General features: G+C 45.7%; 1 protein-coding gene across 5 annotated transcripts in view; it reads right to left on the bottom strand.

Annotated features, from left to right (window-relative positions):
* SMARCA2 (SWI/SNF related, matrix associated, actin dependent regulator of chromatin, subfamily a, member 2) overlaps positions 1 to 26,375 on the bottom strand; it is a 182,668-nt gene that overhangs the window by 20,897 nt on the left and 135,396 nt on the right. For 4 of the 5 annotated variants that reach the window (XM_035029127.1, XM_035029128.1, XM_035029126.1 and 1 more), the window contains 5 exons: positions 24,580 to 24,797; positions 16,306 to 16,359; positions 6,909 to 7,014; positions 6,295 to 6,396; positions 3,311 to 3,443 (listed from right to left, as the gene is read on the bottom strand). In XM_035029127.1, coding sequence (XP_034885018.1) covers positions 3,311 to 3,443; positions 6,295 to 6,396; positions 6,909 to 7,014; positions 16,306 to 16,359; positions 24,580 to 24,797 — 613 coding nt within the window. The remainder of the gene's footprint in view (positions 1 to 3,310; positions 3,444 to 6,294; positions 6,397 to 6,908; positions 7,015 to 16,305; positions 16,360 to 24,579; positions 24,798 to 26,375) is intronic. The other variant, XM_035029129.1, reaches the window with a different exon arrangement.

Below are 26,375 nucleotides of genomic sequence, written 5' to 3'. Positions count from 1 at the left end.
CATTGCCAGCCAAAGCAAAAACAAGCGTGACTATATCAGATGAAGAAGCTTCTGCACAGCAATGGAAACGATCCACAAAATAAAAAAGCAACCTACCGAATGGGAGAGAAAAAAAAAAACTGCAAATCATCTGTTAAGGAGTTAATATTCAAAATCTATAAAGATCTTCTACAACTCAACAGCAAAACAATCCAATTAAAAAAATGGGCCAAGATTTTGAATAGACATTTTCCCAAAGACATACAGATGGCCAACAAGTACATGAAAAGGTGCTCAACATCTCATCATCAGGGAAATGGGAAATCAAAACCACAATGAAGTATCACCTCCCACCTGTTAAAATGGCTAGTATCAAAAAGACCAGAAATAAAGAGTGTTGGCGAGGATGTGGAGAAAAGGAGACCCTTGTACCATGTTGGTGGAGATGTAAATTTGTGCAGCCACCATGGAAAACAGTATAGAGGGTCCTCAGAGATTAAAAAAAAAAAAAAAAAAAAAAGACATTATCCAGCCATTCCACATGTGGGTGTTTCCATGAAGAAGATACTAAATTAAAAAGATGTGCGAACCCCCATGTTCACTGCAGCGTTACTTATAGTCAAGATTTGAAAACAACTAAGTGCCCACTGATGGTTGAATAAAGAAAATGTGGGGGTGTGGGGGGTGTGTGTGTGTAGTAGAATATTATTCAGCCTTAAAAATAATGAAATCCTGCCATTTACAGCAACATGGATGGGCCCAGAGGGCATTATACTTTGTGACATGAGCAAGATAAATAACCATATGATCTTACTTAAATGTGAATTCTTAAAAATAAAACAAAAACAGACAAACAAAAAAACCCCGAGGCTGGTTGCCAGAGGTGGGGGTTGGAGGGTGAGTGAAGGGGGTCAAAAGGTACAACTTCTAGGTAAAAAAATAAGTCCAGTGGTTTACTGTAGAGCACGGTAGGTAGAGTTAATACTGTCTATGTGACAGCTGCTAAGAAGGTAGATCTTCTACTTTCCCAACAAAATAAAACATTTGTAACTATTTGTGGTGATGTCTATTAACCAGATTTACTGTGCTGATCCTTTTACAACATATACAACTATTGAATCCGTATTTGTGCGCCTGAAACTAACATGTCATTTATACCCTAAGATTTAAAAAAAAAAAGCAGCAGAAGTGGCAGAAGAGAGGGTCCGAGAGAGGCAGCATGAGGAGGCTGCGTGGGACATGGGTTCTTGCCTTCAGCCTCCAGACAGACCCACAGCACACGGGGACCTACAGAATTGTGAGGTAATAAATTTGGGTCGCTTAAGCCACTACGTTTGTGCTCGTTCATGACACTGGCCCCAGAAAGCTAACGCACCGCGTCTCAGGAGAGCTCAGAGAAGCGAAACCTCGAGGGGTAAGAGGGCAGCTCTCTGAAAGCAGATGAGAGACGCAGCTCTCAAGTAAGGAAAGCTCTCGTCGAGGTCCGTTATGTAGACCTAATGCATCAAATGCTGGGATATCAGAACTGGGGAATAACCGTACGGCATTGGAAAAGGTCCAATTAAGAAAAGGCAGACTCACTGAAAAGACTGACACCAAGAACAGCGGTGGGTGTGGGGACAGACACTCGTCACACACTCCAGGCTGGGGGGGGGGGGGGGGACGCAGGCATCCGATGTTTGAACGGCGTCCGCAGTGATTTAGGGTAGACGTTTTCAGGACAGTACTTAGAGGGAGACTGATACGTTTTGTTAGGCTCATTAACGAATCGTAATGTATTTTGCTGTCTGAAGGCACTCATTGCTATGGGAAAAATGTTCATAATTTAGAAAAATTAGGCTACGAAACCGTGTGCTGCGCTTTTATAAAGAAAATAGGTAGAGAAAAACACTGGAAGGCAAATTCTCAAAATGCTAAATGTATACTGGGTAATGGAATTACAAATTATCGTTTCTTAAACATTTCCCACGTTGTCTGCACTAAGTATGTAATCAGGAACAAATCTAATAAAAATATTTGAGGTGGACCTGTACGGTTTCATGTAGCAGACCATAAACTACTGGGGTTAATTACTTGCAGAGGAGGTATGGGGTGAGGATGTAATTAGGAAAGTTTTGACTTTTGAAGGTGGCCTTAACCTTGTGTAAACATATGGGTTATCAACCAGGGCTGGAATGACGCTAAGACAGAAGAGGTCTTGGGTGCAAAATTTCTGAAGAGTTAAGATGTGATACACACACACAATGTAATATTACACAGCCATAAAGGATGAAATTTTGTCAGCTGCAACATGGGTGGAGCTAGAATATTACGCTAAATGAATTAAGTCAGAGAAAGACAAGTAGCATATGATCCCACTCATAGGTGGAATTTACGACACCAAAAAAAACGAGCCAAGGAGAAAGAGACAAACCAAGCAACGGACTCTTAATCATAGAGAACGAACTGACGATTACCAGAGCGGGGATGGAGGGATGGAGGAAATAGGTGATAGGGATGAAGGAGTGTACTCATCTGAAGAGCACTGAGAAATGTATAGAATTGTTGAATCACTCTGTCGTACACCTGAAACTAATAAAACACTGTATGGTAACTATTCTGCCATTAAAATTTCTGAAGGCACCCAAACTCAGTAATCCAGGTAAATATCTTAATGCAGTATTTGAAAAACTCAAAATTAATGCAAAAAAAAATCCATGATGAACAAAATACCAAAATTTTAAATACAGACAGGATCCGTGTTTGATCCACGATGGCTAAGATGGACCACGTTTCCAACTCATTTTGACAATGATTTTCTAAGACACAGACTCTCACAGTGTGCTTGGTCCTGGGCCCAGCAGCCTCAGGATTCCCTGGGAGCGGGTTAGAAATGCTGGCAAGCCCCAACACAGGTTACAGAATCAGAAACTCTGGGGGTGGCGCCCAGGAATCAACGCTCCATGAGTCCCTCCAAGTGAGAAGACCACTGTGTTACGCAACAGTTAGGGGAATGAACACCAATGCTGGTAGAAAATGTATTTCATGCTGACTTTTCCAAAGACAACATTCAGTTGAGTGTTTGCTAGGAGGCTGGCCCGATGCTAAGCTCCTTGCATGCCTGGGGCGCATATTTAGTACCTGGGTTTTATAGAGAAGGAAGGGGCCCTTGAGCAGGGTTAGGTACACTGCCTGGGGTTGCCCAGCAAGGACACGCAAGGAAGGACACGGGAGACCAAGGAATGGCATCCAGATCTGCCGGACTCGAACGTCTGTTTTGTTAGCCTCCGTGGAACCATCTACGCAGGTGGCAAAGGGCAAAGAAGCAGAAGCAGCAGAGGCCTGGGCTTACCCTCTGACTCGGACTCCTCCTCATCCTCCTCTTCCTCCTCCTCGTTGCTGTCGTCCTCACTCTCTTCCTCTTTGGCGATTTTCTGCCGAGCACTCTTAAACACGGACTGTAAGACGATCGAGTCTTCGTAGATCTAAAGGGTCATAGGGGCACCGGTTAAAACCTGCTAAGCTGAGGACGCAAGATGCTCAACCACAACGCGCTCTTCTCTTCCTCGAGGAACACACCTGCTTTGTTACACGTGAATCCTCTTAGAAACACCAGTGCTAGCTTTTATGCTTGCAGAAAACCCCACGGGAAAACGCTGAGCTCAAACACACACACACTGATTCTTCTGGAAAAAAAGTCCATTTGTGGTTGAAATAATTTGTGTGTGTGTGTGTGTGTGTGTGCGAGTACGCACATGGGCATATATACTTAGGGAAGGGTGGGCTTCCGTAAGAGAGCCTCTCGTTTTTGACAACCAAAAGAATATTTAAAAAAAACTACATTTCTTATTCGAGTTGTTCTATCAAATACTCTGGTAAAGGAACCTCCTTTAAAATGCAAATGCCCTAACAAAATGGCGGCTCTTCTTTATTATTGGTTTATCCGCACTGGCTGTTACTCCTCGAATCAATACTTCCCTTTTAGCGTCTGCACGTACCTGAGCACAGCCCCGTGGAGTTGCTAAGATCTCAAGTTCAAAAATGGTCCCTTTTCTCAAAGAATTAAAAATAGAAGTTACTATATGATCCAGCAATCCCGCCTCTGGGTATATACCCAAAAGAACGGAGAGCAAGGTCTCCAAGGGAGATTTGCACACCCATGTTTACAGCACCATTATTTATTCTTAATAGCCAAGAGTGGAAGCAAACGCAGGGTCCACTGGTAGAGGAACAAATTGCAGTATATAAGGAAAATGAATTCTTCAGCCTTAAAAAAGGAGAAATCCTTTCACCTGCTACAAGGATGAATCTTGAGGACACTATGCTGAGTACCATAAGGCAGTCACAAGATGACAAATACTGTCTGATTCACTTCTATGAAGTATCTAAAGTAGTCAAATTCATAGGTTCCCAGGGACGGGGCAGGGGGTGGGGGAACGCTCAAGGGGGAGGTGTTTCATGGGTAGAGAGTTTCAGCTTTATCAGGTGAAAGCATTCTGCAAATCTGTTGCCCAATAAACAGAACATACTTAATATTGGACTGTACCCTTAAAAATGATGAAAAGGATACATTTTAGGTGTTTCAACAAATAATAAACCATGGGAAACAATGGCCCCAATTCTAGAACAGAGTCTTTATTGTAAAGAGGAGCCACACGCTCATGAAGGTGATGGGACACCCTGGAGTGAGCACCACAGGACATAGTGCAAGGGGGACAGAGGGTGGGGAGGGGTCCTGGGATGGGGCCGCGGGGGCAGAATTTGCCAGAAGTCAAAATTCAGCTGGATAGCAACAGGTGAGGAGGAGTCCATCAGGGCTGAGAAAGGAGGGGGGCTTTTTAGGGAAGGAGACCAAGTGCATGCATCTGGCATTGCGCCAAGGTCAATTTCCTGGCGATGACCGTGGACTGCGTTAGGCAAGACGTTGCTGTCTTGTGACCATATAAAGGGCCTGCGGGCTCCCTCTGTCCTGTGTCTTGCAACAGCATGTATATCTGGGGAAGCACGTGTTCATGGGGCCAGTGTGATTGGACCATGGACTGTTTAGGGTGAGAAGTAGCAGAAGAAGGAGACTATGGCACCAGAGTAGGGTATGACTTTGGAAAGCAGCCTATGGAGACAAAACTTGTTCTAGAACCTAACAGCACATGGTGGGTAGTAGATGGCAGGAAAAGGCGGTGGTGAGAGAGAGAGAGAGCAACTAGTCCCCAGAATGAACGGAGAAGGAAGCCAGTTAAGAGGCCATTTGTGACTCTACTTCACGCACAAGATGGGGTGTGGGCAGAAAGCGAGGCTGTGGCACGGGAAGGGGCTGGGAGTAGGTTATGAAGATCCCCCAAAATCTATTCAGGGCCTGCAAGTGGTCATTCACAGAAGATACCCTCGTTGACTCTTGTTTACCCTCTAGGTCCTGGCTGTCCTTTTAGCATTCTTTCAAGAGCGTCTCAAATACAGAAGCCGTGCGTTCGAGAACTAGTGTTTCGACAAAGAGAACACCACTGTGAACTGGAAATGTACCGTCTTTTCAGAAAAGACCCATGCGAGGATTCTCATGTTCTCCAGTTTAACGACTGGAATGGACAGGAGGGTGGGAAAAAGAGTAAGATCCACAGAGAAGCTTAAGGAACTTATTGGCGGCTTGACATGGATACTGGGTGGCAGACACATGGACCTCTCCTTCCTTCTTCATGACACAAGAGCATTGGGCTGGAAATACAGATGGGGAAAAAAGGCGTGCCTACAAAAGGGGACTGGAACTCAGGTGTCATTAAAGTGAGAGTATCCTCCCCCTAGTTATTCTCATCAATTGAGTGTCACTTACTTATGCACAGTAGACAAGGGGAGTTCTTTATTACAGTTGGCTTGATAAGCATTTTCTGTAAGCAATTAGAGACAGTGGGTCTTTTTTTCTCTAGATGTATTTTTCGTTTTGTTTTGTTTTAAAGCACAGTAGTTTCACTTCCTGATTCAAGGTTATGGTCAGAAAAACGAAGATGAATATAATCAAATACACAGTCTCGACAAAAGCAAAAACTGTACCTCTAGCCTTTAAGCATTACACTAAGTGATTTCCTGGAATTCCTCCTCTAATTAGAAGCCAAGCCTTGAAGGAAAGCACAAATAGGAGCTGGCACAGCTATGGTACAAAGAGGCTGGCCTTCATTTGAAAGTGCCAAAGCCTCAATTTACTTACATGCTAGCATACGATGTAGGCTTTTCTTATTTTTGATTCTCCCCGGGGGAGAGGCAGTGATTCAAGCAGCAGAAAAATGAAATCTATCAAAGTTCAGAAGCACAGGTTAGGTTCTACATTTTTTTAGACAACTGAAGACATACCTGGGATCCCTCCAAGTTGAACGTCTGAGCATTGTGACAGAGAAGCATGACATCCTTCTCCAGGTCACCCAGGCTCCGGTACTTGTGATTACGAATTCTTTCCTAATGCAAATTTTGGATAAAACATAAGAAAGAAGAAAAAAAAAAAAAAAAGCCAACAATCATTACCTGGTTAAAAAAAAAAAAAAAAGCCTGATTTGATTTTTCCTTTGTCTTCACAGCAGACAGCCCTGCCGGGGATACGGGAGTCAACAACTCCAGGGGGCGCCAGAGAGCCCACCCTCCCACAGGTGTCCCTTCTTGTAAGGGGGAAGGAGCAGCGCAGGATGGAACACAAGAACAGCAAAAGGATGGGGGGAGGACTCGGAAACTTCTTAAATAAAATGCAATATGTTACATTATGAGCTCTCCACATAATTAAATAAAATACACGGAAAGGCCCAAGGATCTCCCCGCCATTTTGGTGACAAGCCCTAGATTGCGGGGGGGGGGGGGGGGGGGGGGGGGGGGTGTTGTCCATGGTGCTCAGACAGGACGCCACTGCCCAGTCCTGAGTGTCATCATTTCAACGGCTTCACCCTTCTTTTTATCAAGCGTGTAAACAAAATATCTACCTTTATTTTTTTGAAATCCACCGGCTTCCTAATTAATTCATAATATTCTGGCAATTCTTTCCTTGAGGGCAACTGAATGAAGACTTCACTGAGCTGCCGCCCTGAACTGTAGGGTGGGAGAAACAGACAGACACAGATCCGGTCATACGTTACCAAGGAAAGCATTTAGGTCAGAAAATGCCCAAAAAGCAAACGGCATCCCCCGGCCTACAGACGCGGGGCCCTTTAAATCAAGAAAAATCCCACAAGTGCACTGGAGCTGAACGCTCCCTGCGCTAACTCCGAAATCACATTAAAATGCCATCAGAGCTCCACTTCTGTCCACTGTGAGTTCCTCCTTCGGAGGGAACGTGGCTCTGCTTTTTGATAGAAATCTTTAAAACGTCCTATTCAACCAACAATTCCATTTTTAAATGAATAATTGAGTTGGTAAAAAAAAAAAAAAAAAAACACCCACAATGGCTTTATTTCCATATTCCTTTGTCTTCAAACTCCCTGTATATTTAGAAAGTAGTATGTTAGAATATACTCCGGAAACTCAAATGAAGAGCCTTTGTGTGTCTTTCTTTTCTGTCTGATTCCTTTTAGAGTATTTTACACGCTGTGAACCATGCGTACCTTTATTAGTATTTGCCAGAGGAACCCCTTCAGATCGCCTAACTGCTCTCGTGTGCGTACGGAGCCACTTGGGCAGGAAAAAACTAACTTATTCGTGCAGATGCCTCGTGTGTCTGGGATTAGTGCGGTACCCTCCCTCAAACCAAAGCACATTCAATAGCAGCAAATGCTTCGCGACTTGTAACTTTGAAAACCAGTCTCTAAAGCACTGTGAGCTTTTAACATCACTTAAGAGTACGGGAAGCAGGCACGGTTACAGGAACAAAGATATTCATAATTTAGGTTTGGGATTCTAACATCTGATTTGGCCTATCCACATCCAGTGGCAGCCTGTGAGGTATGGCGGAGTCATTTTTCACAAAAATCTCGCTTCCCTTACGATGCAGTCTCTACTTCCTTTGTGAAGGCACACCTACCAAAAAAAAAAAATAAAATAAAATAAAATAATAATAAACCTAAATCCCTGCCATGTAAATTCTGGAAGGTGAGCCCAGGAGTGTGCAAGCATGCTAGAAGCTGTGGCTAAGAATGAGGGACAATATGCTGTTTTAATCCACAGTCCCAGTTGTGTAATTAAAAAATATTCATAATGACAGTTATCATAAAAAGAGGCATGCGCAGTAACTCAGACGGTTGCTTAGCAACCAGTGGGGACGATGCTGAAGAGCATAGGGGCCTCTGCATAAATTAACCGAAAATCCTGTCAAAGGAATGGGCGAGTTTTCCTGTTATGCTGGGTCTTGGCTTTATTTTTTTTAATACACACAGGAGCCTCATAAATATGGAAATCAGGGGCACACACAAGGGGTTTAAGAGCCTGCAGCTTAACAGGGAATTGGATCTTTGGGTTACCGTGGGAAGAACCAAGGAGCGTCTCCCACCCTGTGGCCACCCCTACCCCCCTTTTCCGGGCTGATCGATGCATTCGTACCTCCATAAATTATTACCACAGAGTATGTGACGACAACTGGTTTATTGACTATCACCTTCACCACAGGCCCACAATGTCTGCTTTTGTCTCTTTTCCTACCATTCTGAGGTTTATACACACACACATTTTACCTGCTTGAAAAGGAGTATCTGGAAGGCAATTTAGAGGTATCAGTTTTTCTATTTCTATCCGTGTCGTCTCGACAATCAGGAAGTCAGACCTCTTTGTCATCTCAGATTGAACACCTGACCCTCAGTGACATCTTCACGCTGTCATTTTGTACATTGCCAACAGATGGTGTCATTTTTCTATTGATGGATTACAAGGACATCTGTGCTTTGTACACCTGTGACGGACAGACTCTCGGTTTCAACTGTGCTAACTGGTGAAATAAGAAATAAGCTGTTTGCACCAAGAACGTGATAAAGCGCTTCCAAATGGGGGCAAAATGGCCCAAACAATCTTGGTCTGATGCCCCTGCTCTTAGTCAGGTTGTGGCAATTCTAGACCCTGTGACGAGACAGGTCCAGAATTATCTGTGCTCATAAAGGAGAGAGCTGAACGTTCTGAGACTCAGAAAATAAGACAAAATTTTGTTGATCCTGTTTAAAAATTAAGGGCTCACTCGACTCAATATTCCTGTCCTGCTGCCTTTCTCCCATCTCCCTGAGGACAGAGGACAGGGGGCAAACAGAAGACCTGGAAGCTACTGGCAAAGACCTCTTGTGGTCTGCTGGTGCGATCATCATACAGCCATCTCGGTCTGGCTTTCAAAGCCCTCCTCTGCTCATTCCCTGCAAACCCAGTCTATACTGATGACCTGACTCTTCTCGTCACGACAGCTTCTTTCCTGTGTGCCCGTGAAGATCGTGGTCAACCCCCACTTGCTTACTCATTTCCAGCCTCCATGCCTCCAACCATACTTCAAGAACCCATTCTCCATGCAAATGGGAAGAAATTCTTACTATCAAACTAACCTTTGGTACCTCCCTGCCCAGAACTTAATTCTTCTATGTACCTGTTTTTTTTTCCTCTTTTCCAAAGAGGGTGGGAACATCTTACATGCGGCCAAAAGCATCCCCCTCCCTGTCGGAGGAGTGGTTCTGATGACCAGCTTGGGTAGGAATGTCAGGAGGACATCCAGCTTTAGGTGATCTATAGAATGCAGTGAGGTAGGGGCGCCTGGGTGTCTCAGTCGGTGAAGCGTCTGCCTTCAGCTCAGGTCATGACCCCTGGGATGGAGCCCCGTGTTGGGCTCCTGTTCAACAGGGAGTCTGCTTCTCCCTCTGCTCTCCCAACCTCCTGCCCCCCACTTGTGGGCACACTCTCTCTCAAATAAAAAAGAATGCATCAAAGTAGAACCACTTGCTACCAACATCACTACAGTAACTTATTTTTTCCCCCTAAATTAAAGGTTAAAAAAAAAATTAAGGAAGTGAAACAGTCTGACAGAGTTTTGAATCCTTGGCATTTCTTTTTCAAACTTAAGCTGAGCAAAGGCTTTTTCAACATACCTTTTCAAATGCTTCCCCCCCTCCCCCGGGGCTGGAAAGTTGTTTTTTGTTTTTTTTTTTTAAGTCCAGAACAATGGACTAATTGTACAATGGTTTGTGAAGAAGGTGTTCTGTTTCTGTTGAAATGCTTAACCTACCCCCCCCCCCCAGGTATTTTCCATTATATCACTTTGTACAATTTAAGGACTGTAAGAAATTGTTCGCTGGAAGGGTGGGTGCTGCTTCCCATGACCGAAGCGATACCCGCTTCCTGCTCCCAACAAGGATTCCACTGATGGTCCGTTACTTCAGATCTATCGCATACAGAGATCTATCACAGAACAGGAAACGTGACCCCAATAAGGAACAACCTGGGTGGGGGAGGAGCATAACCTAAAATATAAAATAACAGTGCGCACTGCAGAGAGTTTCCAGGTGCTGGCCGACCGCAGACCAGGGGTTCCTCCCCGCAGAGGTGAATGGACACAGGGACACGTGGCCCCAATGTCAGGGTGTGTGAGACGTAAGGGTCCCCCGTGTCACCGTGGGAACGGTGGTTTGCAAACCCCAAATGTACTGTTCGTAAGTGTGTGTGCATACACATGGATACGCAGGCACACAGGTGAGGTTTACTTTGCTGGGCTTCACGTGGGAACCCACTTCCCTCCCCTTACTTCTGCAAACCAAAGGACACGCGCGACTTTCACGTCTGTACTCCTGGGATTCTAAAATGATGACAGCATACGTGAAGAACGTCCCATAAACATCAGCTTGCCCTCTGATTACATTTCAGGGATGGCACAAGACGGAAATGCTAGCTAAGAGACCGACTCCTTTAAAATGCTGGCTATTCTGCCTTCCCTGTAAACCCAAACCAAGAAGATAAGGTATTGGGTGAGGGGTTTTGGTTTTTGTTTCTGTTTTTTTTTGTTTTAGGATTTTTTTTTACCTGCCCAGGCTGATCTGTTGACAAGCATGGATAATGGATACTTTTGAAAAAAGAGAATTTAGCTAACATTGCAATAGCCCCATGTTTACACTTACTAAACAAAACCTATCTTGCCTGCATTAAAAAAAAACAAACGATGTCATGATTTAGAATACCCACTTGGGGTTGCAAGGATTTTACAAAAAAAAAGTTACTGCAATATGGAATCAAACACAGGAAATCTTTTGGGATGAAAACTTTAAAAAAATTGGATCAACATTGGAGGGCAGTAGGTGAAAGCATGCTATTGCTTTTCAGGGTCAGATTCTGGTGAGGTTTCATACAAACCACATAAAAATACACCTGAAACACAGTAGCACCCCACCTCCCCCAGAGAGCCCCCAGAGACCCGAGCTAGGCACGAAACAGGTGTGAGAAGCACCTGCGCTCCGTGTTCACTACTGAGGTCTCTCACCTGAGTCTTACGGAGTATTGATCGATAACTGATCGATAATTCCTAACAAGTTGGAAACCTGAAGAATACGGGAGGTTATGGCAAAACAGAATGCGATTGGGGTAAGCTTGCCTTTGGCAGTGGAAGCCGTGGCTGGCGGGTACAAATCACCCCATGGGTTGTGCTAGGACTGTAGATACAGGATGTGCCTGAGGTGTCAACCAAAATAAGGTTACTTCAGGTTAATGCAAGGTAAGTGACCCGACGTTAGCAGTTGATAAAAGGCTCATTCAGCTCAGTAAGAAAAGCAGCAAAGGTTTATACCCTGCTGCGTGGTTCTGTTTTTGGTGATCCACTCTAGGCTAATAATACACATGTGTGACAGAAGTATGTCCATATAACAGACACATACATACATGAATGATGTTCACCACAGCATTATTTAGAATAACCAACTGAAACCATCCAGAACGTGTGCTGGGGAAAGGACAACAGAATGCTAGAGAGTCTGAAATTACGAATTCAAAGATGATGCCTTGAAGAAGGGAGAAATCCTTGCTAGGACCTTCAGTAAAAATAAGTAAATAAAAGAACACAGGATATCAAACTGTAAACGCAGTACAACCACAACTAGGTTTTTAAGAAGTCATAAGCTAAGGACCACAAGGAGATATGCCAGAGCATAAATAAATATTCACAACAACGCACTCTGATTCAACAGAAGGATTTATACTCTAAGGTAATTTGGAACCATATCATTATCCGTAAATAAAGTGGGTCTCAAACACTTTTACTGGGTTACCTTCTTTGAAAACATGCTCTAAGTCAAAAAGCTAATCTTTTTCCGGGGAAATGATATCTAAGGGGTATATGACCAACTTTTATTTATATCACCATAAGTAGCACATTTCACCAACTGGCACCTTTTAAATTCTACCATAATAAAGCCAAATAAATAGGACAGTAGAAGAGACTAATTGCATAAAATTTATAATGTGTCACAATCATCAGAATCATACTGTTAAGTTCCTATTTATTTCTTCAGGTTTCTCTCCTCAAACTTACTACTACAAATCAAAGGTGCTTGTCAGGACGTGGGATTCGGAGAATATGATTTCCTTGCTTAAACAAGCATTTTGAGGAAACTCTGAGATCTATCACCTATCCCTTGACTCTTTTAGAAATACTGACCCAGGATGTCTGGTTGCTTCCCCCCTTCCCCTCACCTGACATTTCCTAAGAGCAGGTAGAAGTATCAAATCCTAACTGCACACCTGTCCACCTGTGACCTTGGTCAGCTACTTCACCAGTCTAGGTCATGTCATCCTGAAGACCTGGACAGCAAAGAAAGCCTTCCTTTCAAAAGGCAAGGACCCACCTTCCCTTCCCCTGAGTATTTTATTCTTGGATCCGACCCTTTGTCTCTACTTCGTCACGGCAAAAACACTTCAAAGCTTTTGGCTGAAATGTGACCACACTCAAAAGCACAAAACTGTCACAGGCAAACAAAATCAAATGCCTCCCCACCTGAGCCTCAAGTCCCATGCGTCACTTTGTTAGAGGGGTGGGTTAAAGGGGGGCACCGGAGGGCTGCTCTGTCCTGAGTTGCTACTTTAGCCAATTCCTAAGGAAGATGTAGGACGTGTGATTCTAAGGAAGGAGGCAGATTTTCTCCCCATGAATATGCAAGAACATATATGCCCAATAACTGCCATCTTTCAGAGCAATCCGTTTTTTATTAAAATGCTTATAGAGTGGCTTTAAAGACCGTTCTATCAGCCTGTAAGAAAACCCGCCTTGTTATCCAGCTGGGACTCCTCCTCCTCCTCCCGCAGAGAAAGGTCATTGATGCTGGTATCGGTCTGCAGCTCTGAGAGGCAGAGACCCCGCTCTCCCCGGCCAGACTGACCCTGGAAGCCTCGGGAGGCCTTCTGCGCCTTGGAAAGCAGACAGGCTAAGTTTATTTGTGGGCTGCCCACTGCTTTATGTGGGTATAATTGGCGGAGCATCATAAATAAGTGTCAAGTCACCAGGAGTCCAAGGAGCCTTTTCTACTAAACATGTGAGAAGTAGTGGTATTTGTCATGAGGGAAAAATAAAGTACTGAAATCCACATTTCCCTGAGCAAATTCTCCCTGGACGAAATGCAACTCCTGAGCTCCAGGTCGGCATTTCCCAAAGTGTGCTCCGTGGAACACAAGCTTAATGGATTTTTAACGGGTTTCCCTGGAAAAGGGAGTTTTGTTGGTCGAAGGAGTTTGGGATGCACTGGAATGAACCTCAATAGGTTACTTCTGATCAGACTTCTCAGAGCCTCTAACTGCACCACCGGGGGACCTCCAAGAGGCTACAGGACTGGAGTTTGAGGACCCCAGTCTGGGGAGCACCCTCCCAGACAATGCATGAGGCCACGACCTCACCAGGCTGCAGCTACGCAAGATAAACGGTCAGCCCTGAGGCTGAGCCCCAAGTATCCAATGCAGGAAGAAAGGCTCTTCACCTCCAACGAAGATTTTCTACAAGTGTGTCCACTTGGTCACACTACTATTTCTCGTCTAATTAGAGCTACTATATGCAAAAGTGCTTGGGCCCGAGATCCATAGTCCTAGCCTCCCTCCCCTATTTAAAGAAAGACACAATGTCTGGTGCCAACATTGCTAAAAATAAATTTCATCTCAAAGAGCTTCTTGGCTAGTCCTGAAGGGATAGTCAATACTAGCAACATAATCACAACCTCAAGGGCAGTTTACAGCCCTGGAGAGAAACTGGATTTCCTGGGAGGGAGGATGTCGGGCAGGGCAGCTGTGCACGCCTGTGGCACCCATGCACACCACCTGTCCTTCCACCTGCATTCCTGTGACGGGCACCACACTTACCAGAGACTCCCGGGTGATCTCTAGTTCTCTATCACGTCCGGTCTGCTCTGGAGTCTTGTCAATCACACGTCTGGGAAGTCACCTCTGTCCTCACACCCACCACCTTGTCCCATGCTTTGCCCCCTTCCCTTGCCCTGCGGGGTCCAGTCCTACTGGGATCCGCATGGTCGGTAGAGAGTCCTGCTTTTCCCTATCACCACGGTGGCCCATGCACAGGGGACCGAGTGCCTCTGCCGTCCACCCCTGCGGTCTACTTGGGGGTCCCCACTCTGCACACGAGTAGACCCGATGCCTTCGCCGCTCCTTGCGACCCTCCCCTCCCTCCCCGTACACACTGTACTCATACCGGGTACGTGTTCTTCCTTCGTAGCTCTTCCAACTACGCTTTAAGGCATTCCATTGGATTCATTTCTACCCCATTCTCAGTACTCGCACAGAGACTGGCATGGAAAATGGTCAGTGCTTCTGAACACATGAAGAGAACTTTCAAATTCTGTTCATCTTAATACAAGCTCTGAAGAACACACATCATAAACTTGGGTGTATGGACAAAAGCAGCGTACATGACAGTAAGGGACGAGAAAGACTCCAGAGCCCGGACAGAGGAAATGTCAAGCCCCTTGCTATGGCTCTGGAAATCATAATTTAAATGTGTCTTCAGTAAAAATATATGCATCTAGGTCCTAACTACATACAGCCCTATCACCTCCACGAAAAGCCCAGACATGACATGGGAGGCTTGCAAAACTCTTTAAAGTTGCGATTAATCCACTTTTCACGGTCACACGACCATTTTGATGGAAAGCGGGGAGGAGCTTATGTCTGTTCTTGTTCACCGGGTTGGGCGTTTAGCCACATCACCCCATTTAGACCATAAAGCCTCCTTTCCATGTTGGGGTGGGCAGGGGTAGGGGTGGTGGAAGCTTTTATCCAAGTTGCTTCTTTACTTCAAGTAGCCAAACCCATAAAGTCAAAGTTATTTGTAAATCCAGACTGAGCTCGGTGTCCTGATGCCAAGAACGGAACACCATTCTTGAGGTCCCCGCAGTGCACTCCGCGGTTAGAGTGTCTGGCTTCCAGGGCTGAACCCTGTTTCCTCAACACCAACGGGAACTATCAAAAACGAAATAAGAAACAAAAAACCAACCGTCTTGCACGACAGTCCCCCCCCCCCAGACACGGGTAGGCGCAGATCATGCCCACGTTTCGTCGCCTTCTCTGCGCGGCTGGGGACAGGTATTCATTCTGGAACGCGTTAGCGAAGCAGCTTTAAGGCCTCTTTCCTGGCCCCACGCTGCTTCCTACACTAGCGAGGGAAGAAACGCGCTGAAGCAGGTCACTGGCTCAACCGACACAGATGGAACAGGGACAGTCAAGCATCATACCAATTTTATGTGTGTTTTCAAGTTCGGGCCGACCGAAAGAAGAAACGTCTCCCGAGGGAGACTAGGAGCTCCTGACCCTGGCAAGTCCTGCGCGTCGCCCCTCTCCCGCGCGACCAGCATCACCTCATTCTCCCGAAACCTCCAGACGGAAAGCACTTCTGCTTTCCACCCCAGCAGCAAAGGCACTCGAAGGTCAAAGGGCCTGGCTCGGGTGGCTCAGGACCGGGGGGCAGGTGCGGGGCAGGTGCGGGGCACGTGAGGCCAGCGGCCGACCCGGGGCGCCGACGCTCCGCACGCGGCCCTGAACCCCAGCGCGCGCCTTTCTCCGCGCCCTGCCGGCGCGCCCCCGCCGCAGGCGCCCTTCTGGAAGCTTCCACGCCAAGGCAGCCCCACGTGGGAGGCCCGCGGGGCTTAAGACAGAGGCGCGTGGGAGGGGGAAGCGCCGCAAGCCCGTCCGAGGTGAGGCGGGAGGGGGAAGGGCCCTCAGAGCGCGGGCGCACCCAAGCCGGAGCGCGCGGGCACCTCCGAAAGCCCTGGGGCGGGGGGGGCGGCTTAGAGGATCCGTGCGCCTCCATCCCCCACCCCGAGCGGGGGCCGTCGGGGGGGGGCGGGCACGCGGAGAAATGGGCGCCGGCTCCTTCGGAGTCGGTCCGTGCGCTGCGCCAGGGGATACCTGTATTCAGAGACCAGGGGATACAAGACGGATCCTGACCTGTTTCCTTCTATTTCCAACTGAGAATTACCGGGCACCTTCTCCACGTTACACCTGTGGTAGAGTAGAAAGAACACCGGCGTCAGAAGACCTGGGTTCGAGTCCCGGCCCAGCTCTTCCTGCCACGGTGGGTGACCTTGGGGGAAGGCACTGCACTTTTGCAGGCCTCACCCCGCTCACCCAGCTGCCTCGCCTACTCAGGGGACTTGGGGGGAGACCACGCGAGGTCCTGGGCGGAACCACACTCGGAGACCACCACAGTTCTCCGGAAATGGGGGAAAACCCCAAAAAACGATTTCCTGGATTTCCTCACGTCTCTGAGACTTCTCCTGCTTCTCTTCAACACGTCAATGCCTCCTAACGCCGATGCCCTTTCCCTCTGCGCCTGTTCCAGGGGAGCATTAGGGCTCAGGGTCCATCCACTGCCCAGAAGCAGTACAAGGCAGCACTGGCTGGGGGGGCGGGGGGCGTGACCTCGCCCGAGTAGCTGTGACCCGCCCCTGTCCGAGCCTAGCCCCAGGACTTACCTCGAGAGCTGGAGCGCACGATGTGGAGGCAGCCACCGTAGGACGGCCCTCCAGAGGACACCACCCGGGTAGCTGGCTCTGCCTCCCAGACCTCTAGTCTTTGCAAGTAAGTCCCTGCGACTGGAAAGGACCAGGAGCCACCACCTGAGGTCTCTGGCCCTTCCACGGGCCTCTAGGGAAGCCGCTTCAGTTGAGCCATCCTGAGCCTGCTACACTAGTGTCCCTTTGTGCCATGGCAAATAAAGCAGATACCGGGCGTGAGACTTTGCAGGAGAAACTACCCTCCCATCCAGACCTTACCCCAGGTGAGGACAGCACCCCTGGCGCACAGCGCCTATGTGGGGCCGCCTAGAAAAATCCCTTCCTGGAGCCACTGCTGGCTCTTAGGAGGGCTCGAGGCATGGCGGAGGTGGGGGGAAGCATATGCTGGGAGGAGCAGAGAGGTGGGAAAAAAGAGAATGAGCTGGAATGTCTGAAAGAAGAGGGAGAACAGGAAGGGACATGATAGAAGACGAAGTTGGGAAGGTCATCAAGGCCAGACTATGGAAGACCACCTTTCCTGTGCTAAGAAGTTGGATCATCATCATCATCATCATCCGGTAGGCAAAGGGAAGCCGTGCAACGTTACCAGGGAGATGGGATCAGATACACACCCCAGAGAGACAGGACGAGGAGGAGACGGGAGGCAGGGGACACAGGCAGCAGGTCAGGCCAGCCAAGGGGAGGGCCTCCTGCAGAAGCGTGTGGGGCCACACAGAAGCCAGGGTGGCCAGGACAGATGTTTGTGTGTGTGGTGAGGGAACTTGGTATCTGAGTGCGTATCAGGAATAGGCACGGGGTCAGGAACGCTTTTTCTACTGTGCCTTTGGGACGCTGGGTTGGTGATTATGGTAACCACGGGGACAGAGAGGAAAAACAGACCACTGTGTCTCCGGACCTGCAGTGATGGAGGAAGAGAAACGTGGCAAAAAGAAATGCTATCTTAGTTTATAGAGCAGGATGTAAATAATTCGGAGAACGATGAGCAAGGTTCTGTGAGCTGAAACTAATGAAGATTGGAGATCACAGGGGATGCAAGACTCGGAACAAAAGAGATCCCGGCAGAATAATTTCGAATGATTCAGGTAAGGAGTACAAGGGGACAGACCTACCCAGGCCAGCTATCTGATCACCTTAGGTGGGGGAAGAAAAAAGGTACAAAATACCAAAACAACAATTAAAAAAGAGTTCAAAGAATAGAGTGATGTGGATTTGGTTTTAAACATCTCTGTTACTACAAATCCATTTTGGAGGGGCAGGAGGAACAGTGGTATGAACAGTCCACCCTGGATCGAAGCCTCCAGGTGGTGATCTATGCAGGAGAGCCCCTCTCCCTCCCTCCTTCTCCCTCCCTCCCCCTCCCTCCAGTAAATAATGCACTTCAGGTCAAGCACTTGAGAGGAAACCTTGGAACAAGGCAACATTTTAACAGGAGCCCATCCCTTCTGGAGAATGGATGTGACGTGGACCTTCCAAGACAGCAGCTCGGCCTTCCTCAAACGGAGGGAAACGCTACAGGTAACTTTGGGGTGTAGAGGAGGTAAACAAGGACACTTTGTCCTAAGGTTGGAGGTCTACCCAGTCTTTCTGTGGAAAGGTGCTAAAATGTAATGGAATAAAATGAAATGTTACCTCTCCTTTCCCAGGGTAAATGTCTTTATAATGATAGTATTTTTTTTCTTCCTAAAAGTGACCCTAAACACAAGAAATGTCATTGTGTCCTCCTATAACGAGCTCACGTGATCCCTCCCTTCCCTAAATTCCCCTGGTCGGTCAGCTGTTGGAAGGAAGACCATGTGGTAGGAAGACTATGTCCTCCAACACATGTGTGGTGAGCCAGTGGGGGAAGTACTTTGAGGGTTTTTCTGTTTTGTTGCTGTTGTTTTTTCTTTACCCTCTGGCCCTATTCTGCAGTACAGGGCTGGAAATAAGGGATGAATGCCATAAATATTTCCAGGATGAATGAATGATTTTCTACAACTGAGGACAGCTAGAATTCGGAACAAGCCAAGGCTTTCCACCATTCTCAGACATGTCAACTGAGGCTTCTTAAAATTCACGGCAAGAAGAGGACAGTCCCTGTTCAGGGAGGACAGCAGAGCCTCAAGAGTGTCAGGGAGGAAGGAGCCCAGCGGTCACCAGCCCTGCCCCTACTTCCCACCGTGGGCCAGGGTTTCATCCACCATCAGACTGGCCAGACAGGTATCTCCTGCCTCGCCCACTGCTTCCCTGCATCCGTCCTCAAAGCTGGCCCTGAAGTCCCAACTGTTGGCAGACAGCAGAGCCAGTCCTCCTGGAATGCTCCCACTACAGTCCTCAAACAATGGTCAGGGAGCGAGGAGACGACAAAACCTCATCTTGTTTCCAGATCCTTCAGGGATGAGAACAATGCTCAGATTTGAAAAGCAAAGCACAATAAAATGTTGAACAAAAGCTACCAATGGGGGAGTCGGCGGAGCACAGGAAGGCACTTCAAATGAGTCCAAGTTCCAGATGCAAACCAGTTACATCCTGAAGGAGTGTGTGGATTGCTTCTAATCATGTTTAAGAAATCACAAAGAACAGAAATGGAGTCAGAAGACGAGAAGAGTGTCGGTGTCCCCATGTCAAAATGAAAAAGGAAACTCGAGGCTGCTATGCTTGATGTAGACCCTCCGTTAAAAAAAAAAAAAAAAATTTAGGAGAAATTATTCAGATGCCACAGGGCTATTTAGGGAAGATAAATAGCATCATTTGAGTACCAGTAGGGGGTCTCCTGGATAAAGTCTTGGCAGGCTAACCTTGTTTCATTCTTTCGGCAGGGTTTCTAGGTGGATAGACTGGAGAGGCCACGAATGTGCTCTCTCTTGGTTTTAGCCTTTCTTGATAGCCTTGGCAAAGGATAGATGAATGTGCATGACATGATGGCACTGTGAGTTCGCAGACGGTTAATCAACTTTAGGGATTATTGGTTACTAGATTCCTGTCAACCTGAAGTGATTTTTCAGGGGGCACAGGATAGAGACTGTCCTTTGCCCTTTAGAAGTTTCTCAACAACAGCTTATAACAAATGTTCTGATGACCAAAAAAAAAAAAAAAAAAAGAAAGAAAAAGAAAAAGACCTTAAGACTAGGAGCCATTTTTTAAAAAGGCCTAAAAATTAAGTTTTAACAGTAGACTAGAAAGATGGGACATGAATCAGTTAAACAGAACTGACCGGGGAAAGAATGAAGTCAGTAGATACAGTTCAAAAAAAAAAAAAAAAAAAAAATCAAATGCTTAGTTGAAGGCTAATCTTGGCAGCATCACGTGACAAAAGAGCTTTCTGCATGTTTTGGGGAATGGAAGCTTTTCAACAAGTCCCATGTTCCATAAAGGTTAAGTCTGTGTTAGAGTTGCTGGAAAACGTTAATACACTCTTGAGTCATGGTAACAGAATATTGGTATCCAGCCCAAGGAAGCTAACCACCCTGTACTTAGCCATCAGAATACCTTTGGAATTCTGGATGCCGTATGTTCAATGGGACACTAAGAAAGCAGGATGTGCCCAAGGAAGGGGACCAGAACTGTGCACGTCTAGGTATCACTCAGCAAAGGGAGGGGTTTCAACCTCAAGGAGAACGTCCTGAGGTGGATACGTTGTTCACAAAGGACTCTTCTTGAAATGAGGAACAGGTTTACTCTCTGAAGATCCAAGGAGAACAAATAGCTAGACGACAGAAGGCTGAATCCATTTTAATATAGGAAATGACTACTGTGTTTAGAGGTATCCTTCAGTGTCATGAACTGCCCCCTAACACAGTGAACTAACTCTTGGGAGTGTCCACACACTGGTTGGATGGTGGTCTGTCCAACGTGGTGTGGGAGACACACCCGGGTTATGGGAAGATGGACCAGGGAGAGCTAAAACCCTGGATCCCTCTAGAATCTTCCCCTTATCCAAGCAACTCTAAGCCACGTCTCTCGACTTGGGACAGCTCTCTCTAGGAGACCCTACCCCCTCACCACCTTGTTCTAGATCTCATCCCAGGGGCAGTTTTAAAGGGTTACAAATGCAGAGTAGGATGAATCCCTTTTTTAAAGAAATCGAGTCTGAGGTTAACTATTACATAATCTCACAACAGGATTTTTAAAAACCTCCTACAGAAAGAGAAAACAATGCATAATATAAGTCAAAACAAATACTACTTAATTTAGGGAAAAGAAAAGGATAGGAACGAGTAATAGCTGACCAGTAAGTACTACCTTCCGATAGCAATTACAGCAGAAGGATTTTACATTTGTGAATCACACAAAATTACTGGCTCTTTGGGGTCACATTTTAAAAAGTACCCTCCTTAAAAAAAAAAAAAAAAAAAAGGCCTGGCACTGAAAACAAAGGGAATAAATAGATGCTTAAATTATCCTAGTTCTTTATAAAAAAGAAAGCTACATCTGTCCCAGAATCATGCAAGAACTTTGAAAAAACTGTCTCATGAGAGCTAATTAATTTTTATATATCAGTTGAATATAGATGGCAGTTCTTATTTAATACACCGCTAATCCGTATGGCTGTCAGAGCCCTAACATTTGGCTGAGGTGATATGAGGGAGGTGAGTACTGGTGGTATCTCACCACATGGAGGGGTAGGTACATTTCCCAGCAGTATTTTCTAAAACCAACAAAAATATGACAATGTATCCAATTAAGGCCCGCCTAATTTGAGAGCCTCCTACTTGAGAACCAAGTTGGGTAAGAGAAATAAAACACAGAAATATTCAGAATCTGTGCTTTTTCTAGATTACTAACACGAACAATCCATGAAACATGCAGCAGCGACTGAGTACGTGCTCCCTAGAATGCACCCAAATGTGGAAGCTGACAGGATGGGCCTTAGGAGGGTACTTTTTTTTTTTTTTTTAAAGATTTTGTTTATTTATTAGAGAGAGAACATGCAAGAGAGCACAAGCAGGGGGAGGAGCAGAAGGAGAGGGAGAAACAGGTTCCCCGCAGAGCAGGGAGCCCAACAGGACCCTGGGATCATGACCCGAGCTGAAGGCAAACACTTAATGACTGAGCCACCCAGGCGCCCCAAGGAGGGTACTTTTTAAGCAAGGGTTAAATAAGTAATTGAAACCAGAGAATGGGGAGGAAAAAAAAAAAAAAAGTACTTAAAGTCTGCATGCTAAAATATACAAATATTCTTTCCCCCTACAATACAAGCAGAGACATGCTCCATAATCAGTCCCAGTGAAACTGTGTTTTCTATTTTCGGGGGGGTGGGGAGGGAGGATGGAAATTCTATCAGCAAGGACACTTCCTTTCAAGGGCTCCGAGCTCCCTTTACCCACCTGATGAGCTAAAAGTAGTCGGAGAGGCTGATTATTAGCAATGAGACGCCTCCACCCGCTTGGCCTGTATTAACTCCTCAAACTCACGGAACACCTCTCGAGGCAGCCACAGTCAATCCTTCCATTTCGTGGATGAGGCAAACCGGCTCAGAGAGGTTGAGGAAGGTGCCCCAGTGCCCCACAGGTAGTAAACGCTGGAGTCAAGACTCAAACACGGTAGCTGAACCCAGGCGCCTTGTGCCGTCAGCTACCTGGCTGTGCTTAGCTCAGGGCTAAGGGATGGAACCTCACATTCGGTGGGGGTTTCGAGGAGCGTGGTCAGCCCACAGCTAGGTGTTTCAGGAAGTCATAAACCCAAAAGGCTATGGAGCCAGCAGGTGGGAAAGGCATGATGACCAAGGGCCACCAGCATTCCACACTGGAAGGGTGGCAGCAGGTGATGGAGAGTGGGGGCACCCCAGAGCAGGAGAGCCCGTGGGGAGGAGGTGGCCACATCTCCACTGCCACCAATCGTGGCCTTAGGGAAACCTGAGTAGAACGTAGCAAGATCTTTAGGTTTTTCGGAAAGAAGGGAAAACACCTGAAGTGGATAGAAAATCTCGCCAGTTTCATGTGTTTGCTTGCTTGCTTTTTGTCCTCCCTTCCCCCGCCGCAACAACATGAACGATAAAAATCAATCAATCTGTTGGCAATATGTGGTCCACCAGCTGGTGACCTCTTTTACACCATTAGAGGAGGAGCAAGCCGTCACCCGGAATAAAAGGCCAAGCTTCTAAACCTCTTCTTGGCTCGTCTCAGTGTTCCCTGGGCCCTAGACTCACTCAGCAGGTTATCAACAAGGCACACCTGGGCAAAGTGACAGATGCTCCCTCTCCTGAGACAATGGCAAAAACGTTGGTGGCATATGCAAGAGTGACCCGACTTATTTTTCCTTGCACCAGGGGCTGATCAAATAAGGCATCATTGTCCAAGCTGGTTTCCTGGAAACCATTCCTGCCTGTGGCACATCTATTGGTAGGGCTGGGGACAGAGAGAAACTTGACAGAGTTATGGACTCTTGGTTTACAAAGAAATCTGCATGTTCACTCTGGTCAAAGAAACGGACTTGTGGCCAAATTTTCATTCCTTGGATGGCTGTCATTCCCCTGTGTCAATGAGCAGCTTATCCAAACCCAATATAATGGGACTGCTCTTTGTCACCACTTCCGAAATATGCAAGGGGACGCACTTGAGAAAAAGTAACACCACCAACCAAAAAAAAAAAAAAAAAGAAGAAACAAAAAGTAAAAAGAGTAAGCAAAAGATCTGGGACACAAAGAGGGGCATGAAATTCTGACTCTCTCACACACACCTCCTCCTGCCACTTTCCACCACTTCTGAAAACTCCTTAGGGATAATATAATGAAGACCTAACAATAAAACCTCTGGGTGGAAAGTATTTTCTTTTTTATACTACTTCACCTTTATAATGAGGTTTTCTTCCTGGTATAAAACATGCACTAAGTCACAACGAAAAACTGAAATCACAACTTATTCATGTTAAACACGCCCAGGTGTACAGAGCAACACTAGTTAATGTAAAAAAAAAAAAAAAGATTAGTAACCAAAAACTGATCAATGCCGCTATGCCATCCAGAGAAATACAATGTTTAATTGTTTCCTATAGATTCTTTAATTGGAATGAGATGTGCTCTTCCTATGAAAACTGCATCACATGACTATCAAGCAGAAACCAAAACAACTACCCAAAATGTAGCCCAACTAGTTTATCTACTGTATCAGGCTGACCGACACAGGTCTGGGGATAATAGTGTCCAGCACAGATTTCTCAACATTACACTGAAAAGTTCCACGAACACGAGCTACATCTGCTGAAATGCCACGTCTAAGTAGTATCATTATGAAGAAGGAGAGGGTTTGAAACAAGCGCTCAGATGTTCAGGTGTGTTGGAAGGAAAGAAGGAACGGCATTTTTGACGAAGCATCTGTTTGGTTTTTCATCAGAGTCTTGACACGAAATATTTACCTTAAGTATGCTAGGATTCTTCTCTCCCTAACAACTCAGCCCAAAAGTATGATTTCACGCTACCATTCCAAATCCTTACCAAAAGGATGGTATTTCAGAGATCCTTGACTCGTCCTCCAGCTTAGACTTTAATTTTGTAACCTAAACTCCTGTCTCCAAATATCTCAAATAACAGCCAGTAAAACAGCATCCTACATAGCAACGGCAGCCATTGTGAACCTGGCACAAGGTTGCGGACACCTTTGGGTCAAGAGCTGTGAAACGTAACTAGAAAGAGCCTTAACACCCCAGCGCGCACCTTCCTAAATCTTGCTCTGTGGCATCAACCGTACTCTTGGTGAAGATGATCAAGGGGTAGGAGTGGAACACTCACCTGTCCTTATAGTTTATCACAGTATCGATGATGGCGTTCATCTGCTTCGTCAGTTTGGGGGGATTTGGGGATAGTTTCTCAGCTGGAGGGCGGCCTCTTCTCTTCTTGGCCTTCTCCACGTCTTCTTTTGCAGGATCTTTATCCACATTTCTTCGTCTTTTTCGCTTCTTGAGCCGTACTTCCTCTTCCATTTCTTCCAAATTGCCGTCTTCAATGGCCTAGTGTAACAGGGAATGAAGGAAGAAAATTCAAGACAGGAGAATCACCAAGGAAAGTTTAAAAAGCCAACCTGAATAGTAAGAATAAAATTAAACTAACAGAAATAAAATAATAAAAAATAGAAGTTAACAGTAACCAGTCAGGTAAGAAGAGCAAAGACCACCATATTGAATCAATGTGTCTTTAAACCACGTCTAATCCGTGAACAAAATATGTTGAAAGCCGGAAACACTAATAGTGAGAAGAAATGACGATACAAAAAGAGCTATACATTTAAAGCGTCTGAAAGATAACTGAATCCAAATGAAATTTTAGCTCGATGTAAGAAAAAGACCTTAATTGTCTCATTACTGTAAGGGGGGTGGGGAACGGTAAAACAAAACAAAATGAGGGGTGGGTGAAGGAAAAAAAAAAAATCCCTCTAAGAATACATCCTTACAATCATATAAGCTCTGACCCATCTTTGAGGTTTTACATCAATTTACTCATGATTCACAACATAAATCAGAATTCCATCCAGATTTTGTTCTAACGTAGCAATTGGTAAACAAGGAAACAGGAAGTACAAAGCCACGTTCCTGGGTAAACGCACTTAAATCATCTGATAAAGAACACACACACTCACAAACAACAAATACTTTTTTTTCCAATTACCTGCAAACGCTTGCTTTAAACCAGAGCCAGCAGCACTAATGCAGAGAGATAATAAAATAGCTATAAAAACAACCAGGTATAAGAGAAACCTGTTCGTAAATGGCTAAAAAGATCCATGTGACAGACCCAGAAGTTTAAACTTTCTTCCCCCCCCCACCACCTGGTAAATCTCAGAACTTAAGAAAAATACAAGAAAACTGCAATGAAAAAAAAAATAGATAAAAGGACATTTGACCATGAAAAAGAAAAATTTTTTTTAAAAAACCTTTAAATTACATTTCAAGACTGCTTTCTCACACAAAATAACTGACGTTGCTGTTTGTTTCTCCTGCCTCTCAATATTGCTTCCAGTATGCAAATGCTAATCAATCCTTTCTCGTAGCTGAAAGAGCCCTAATCATAAAGCAATTACCTTCATTTCTCCACAGCACCAAACATGGCTAATATTTATGATCATGTGAGTATAACAATCAATATAAAGAGTGATTACAGCTCAGACATAATTTCTTTCACTTGTGTACAATGCCTCCTGAAAAAGAAAGGTTTTATGAAGAAAACCTGGTGCAGAACACAAAACAACCTGACATGTGAAAAATGCTAGTGGGATTAAAAGAAGGTTTTACTGTGCATCTTTCCAATGTGCAAACCCATAGAAGCAACATGCACACAGACAAGAATCCTAAGGGACAGTCTGAGGCTAGGCCTTAATAATCAAAAGACAATTTCCATCACGACCCTACAGTGTTCAGATAACCACTATGAAGGAGGCGAGATCTGATGAGTTATGAGGAAAATAGAAGGAAAAAAAAAAAGCTCCACATTATTTCGTTAATATTCATTTGCCTAAAAGCAGGACACCCACTATACAGCTAAACACACTGCAGCTAAGCAAAGATGAAGAAAAGGAAATTGTCCCGCAAATC

Source organism: Mirounga leonina, unplaced genomic scaffold (genome assembly GCF_011800145.1).
Source record: "Mirounga leonina isolate KUSES-001 unplaced genomic scaffold, KU_Mleo_1.0 Mir_224, whole genome shotgun sequence".
NCBI lineage: Eukaryota > Metazoa > Chordata > Mammalia > Carnivora > Phocidae > Mirounga > Mirounga leonina.
Note: the sequence above shows the minus strand (reverse complement) of the source record. Positions and strands in the feature narration are given on the sequence as shown.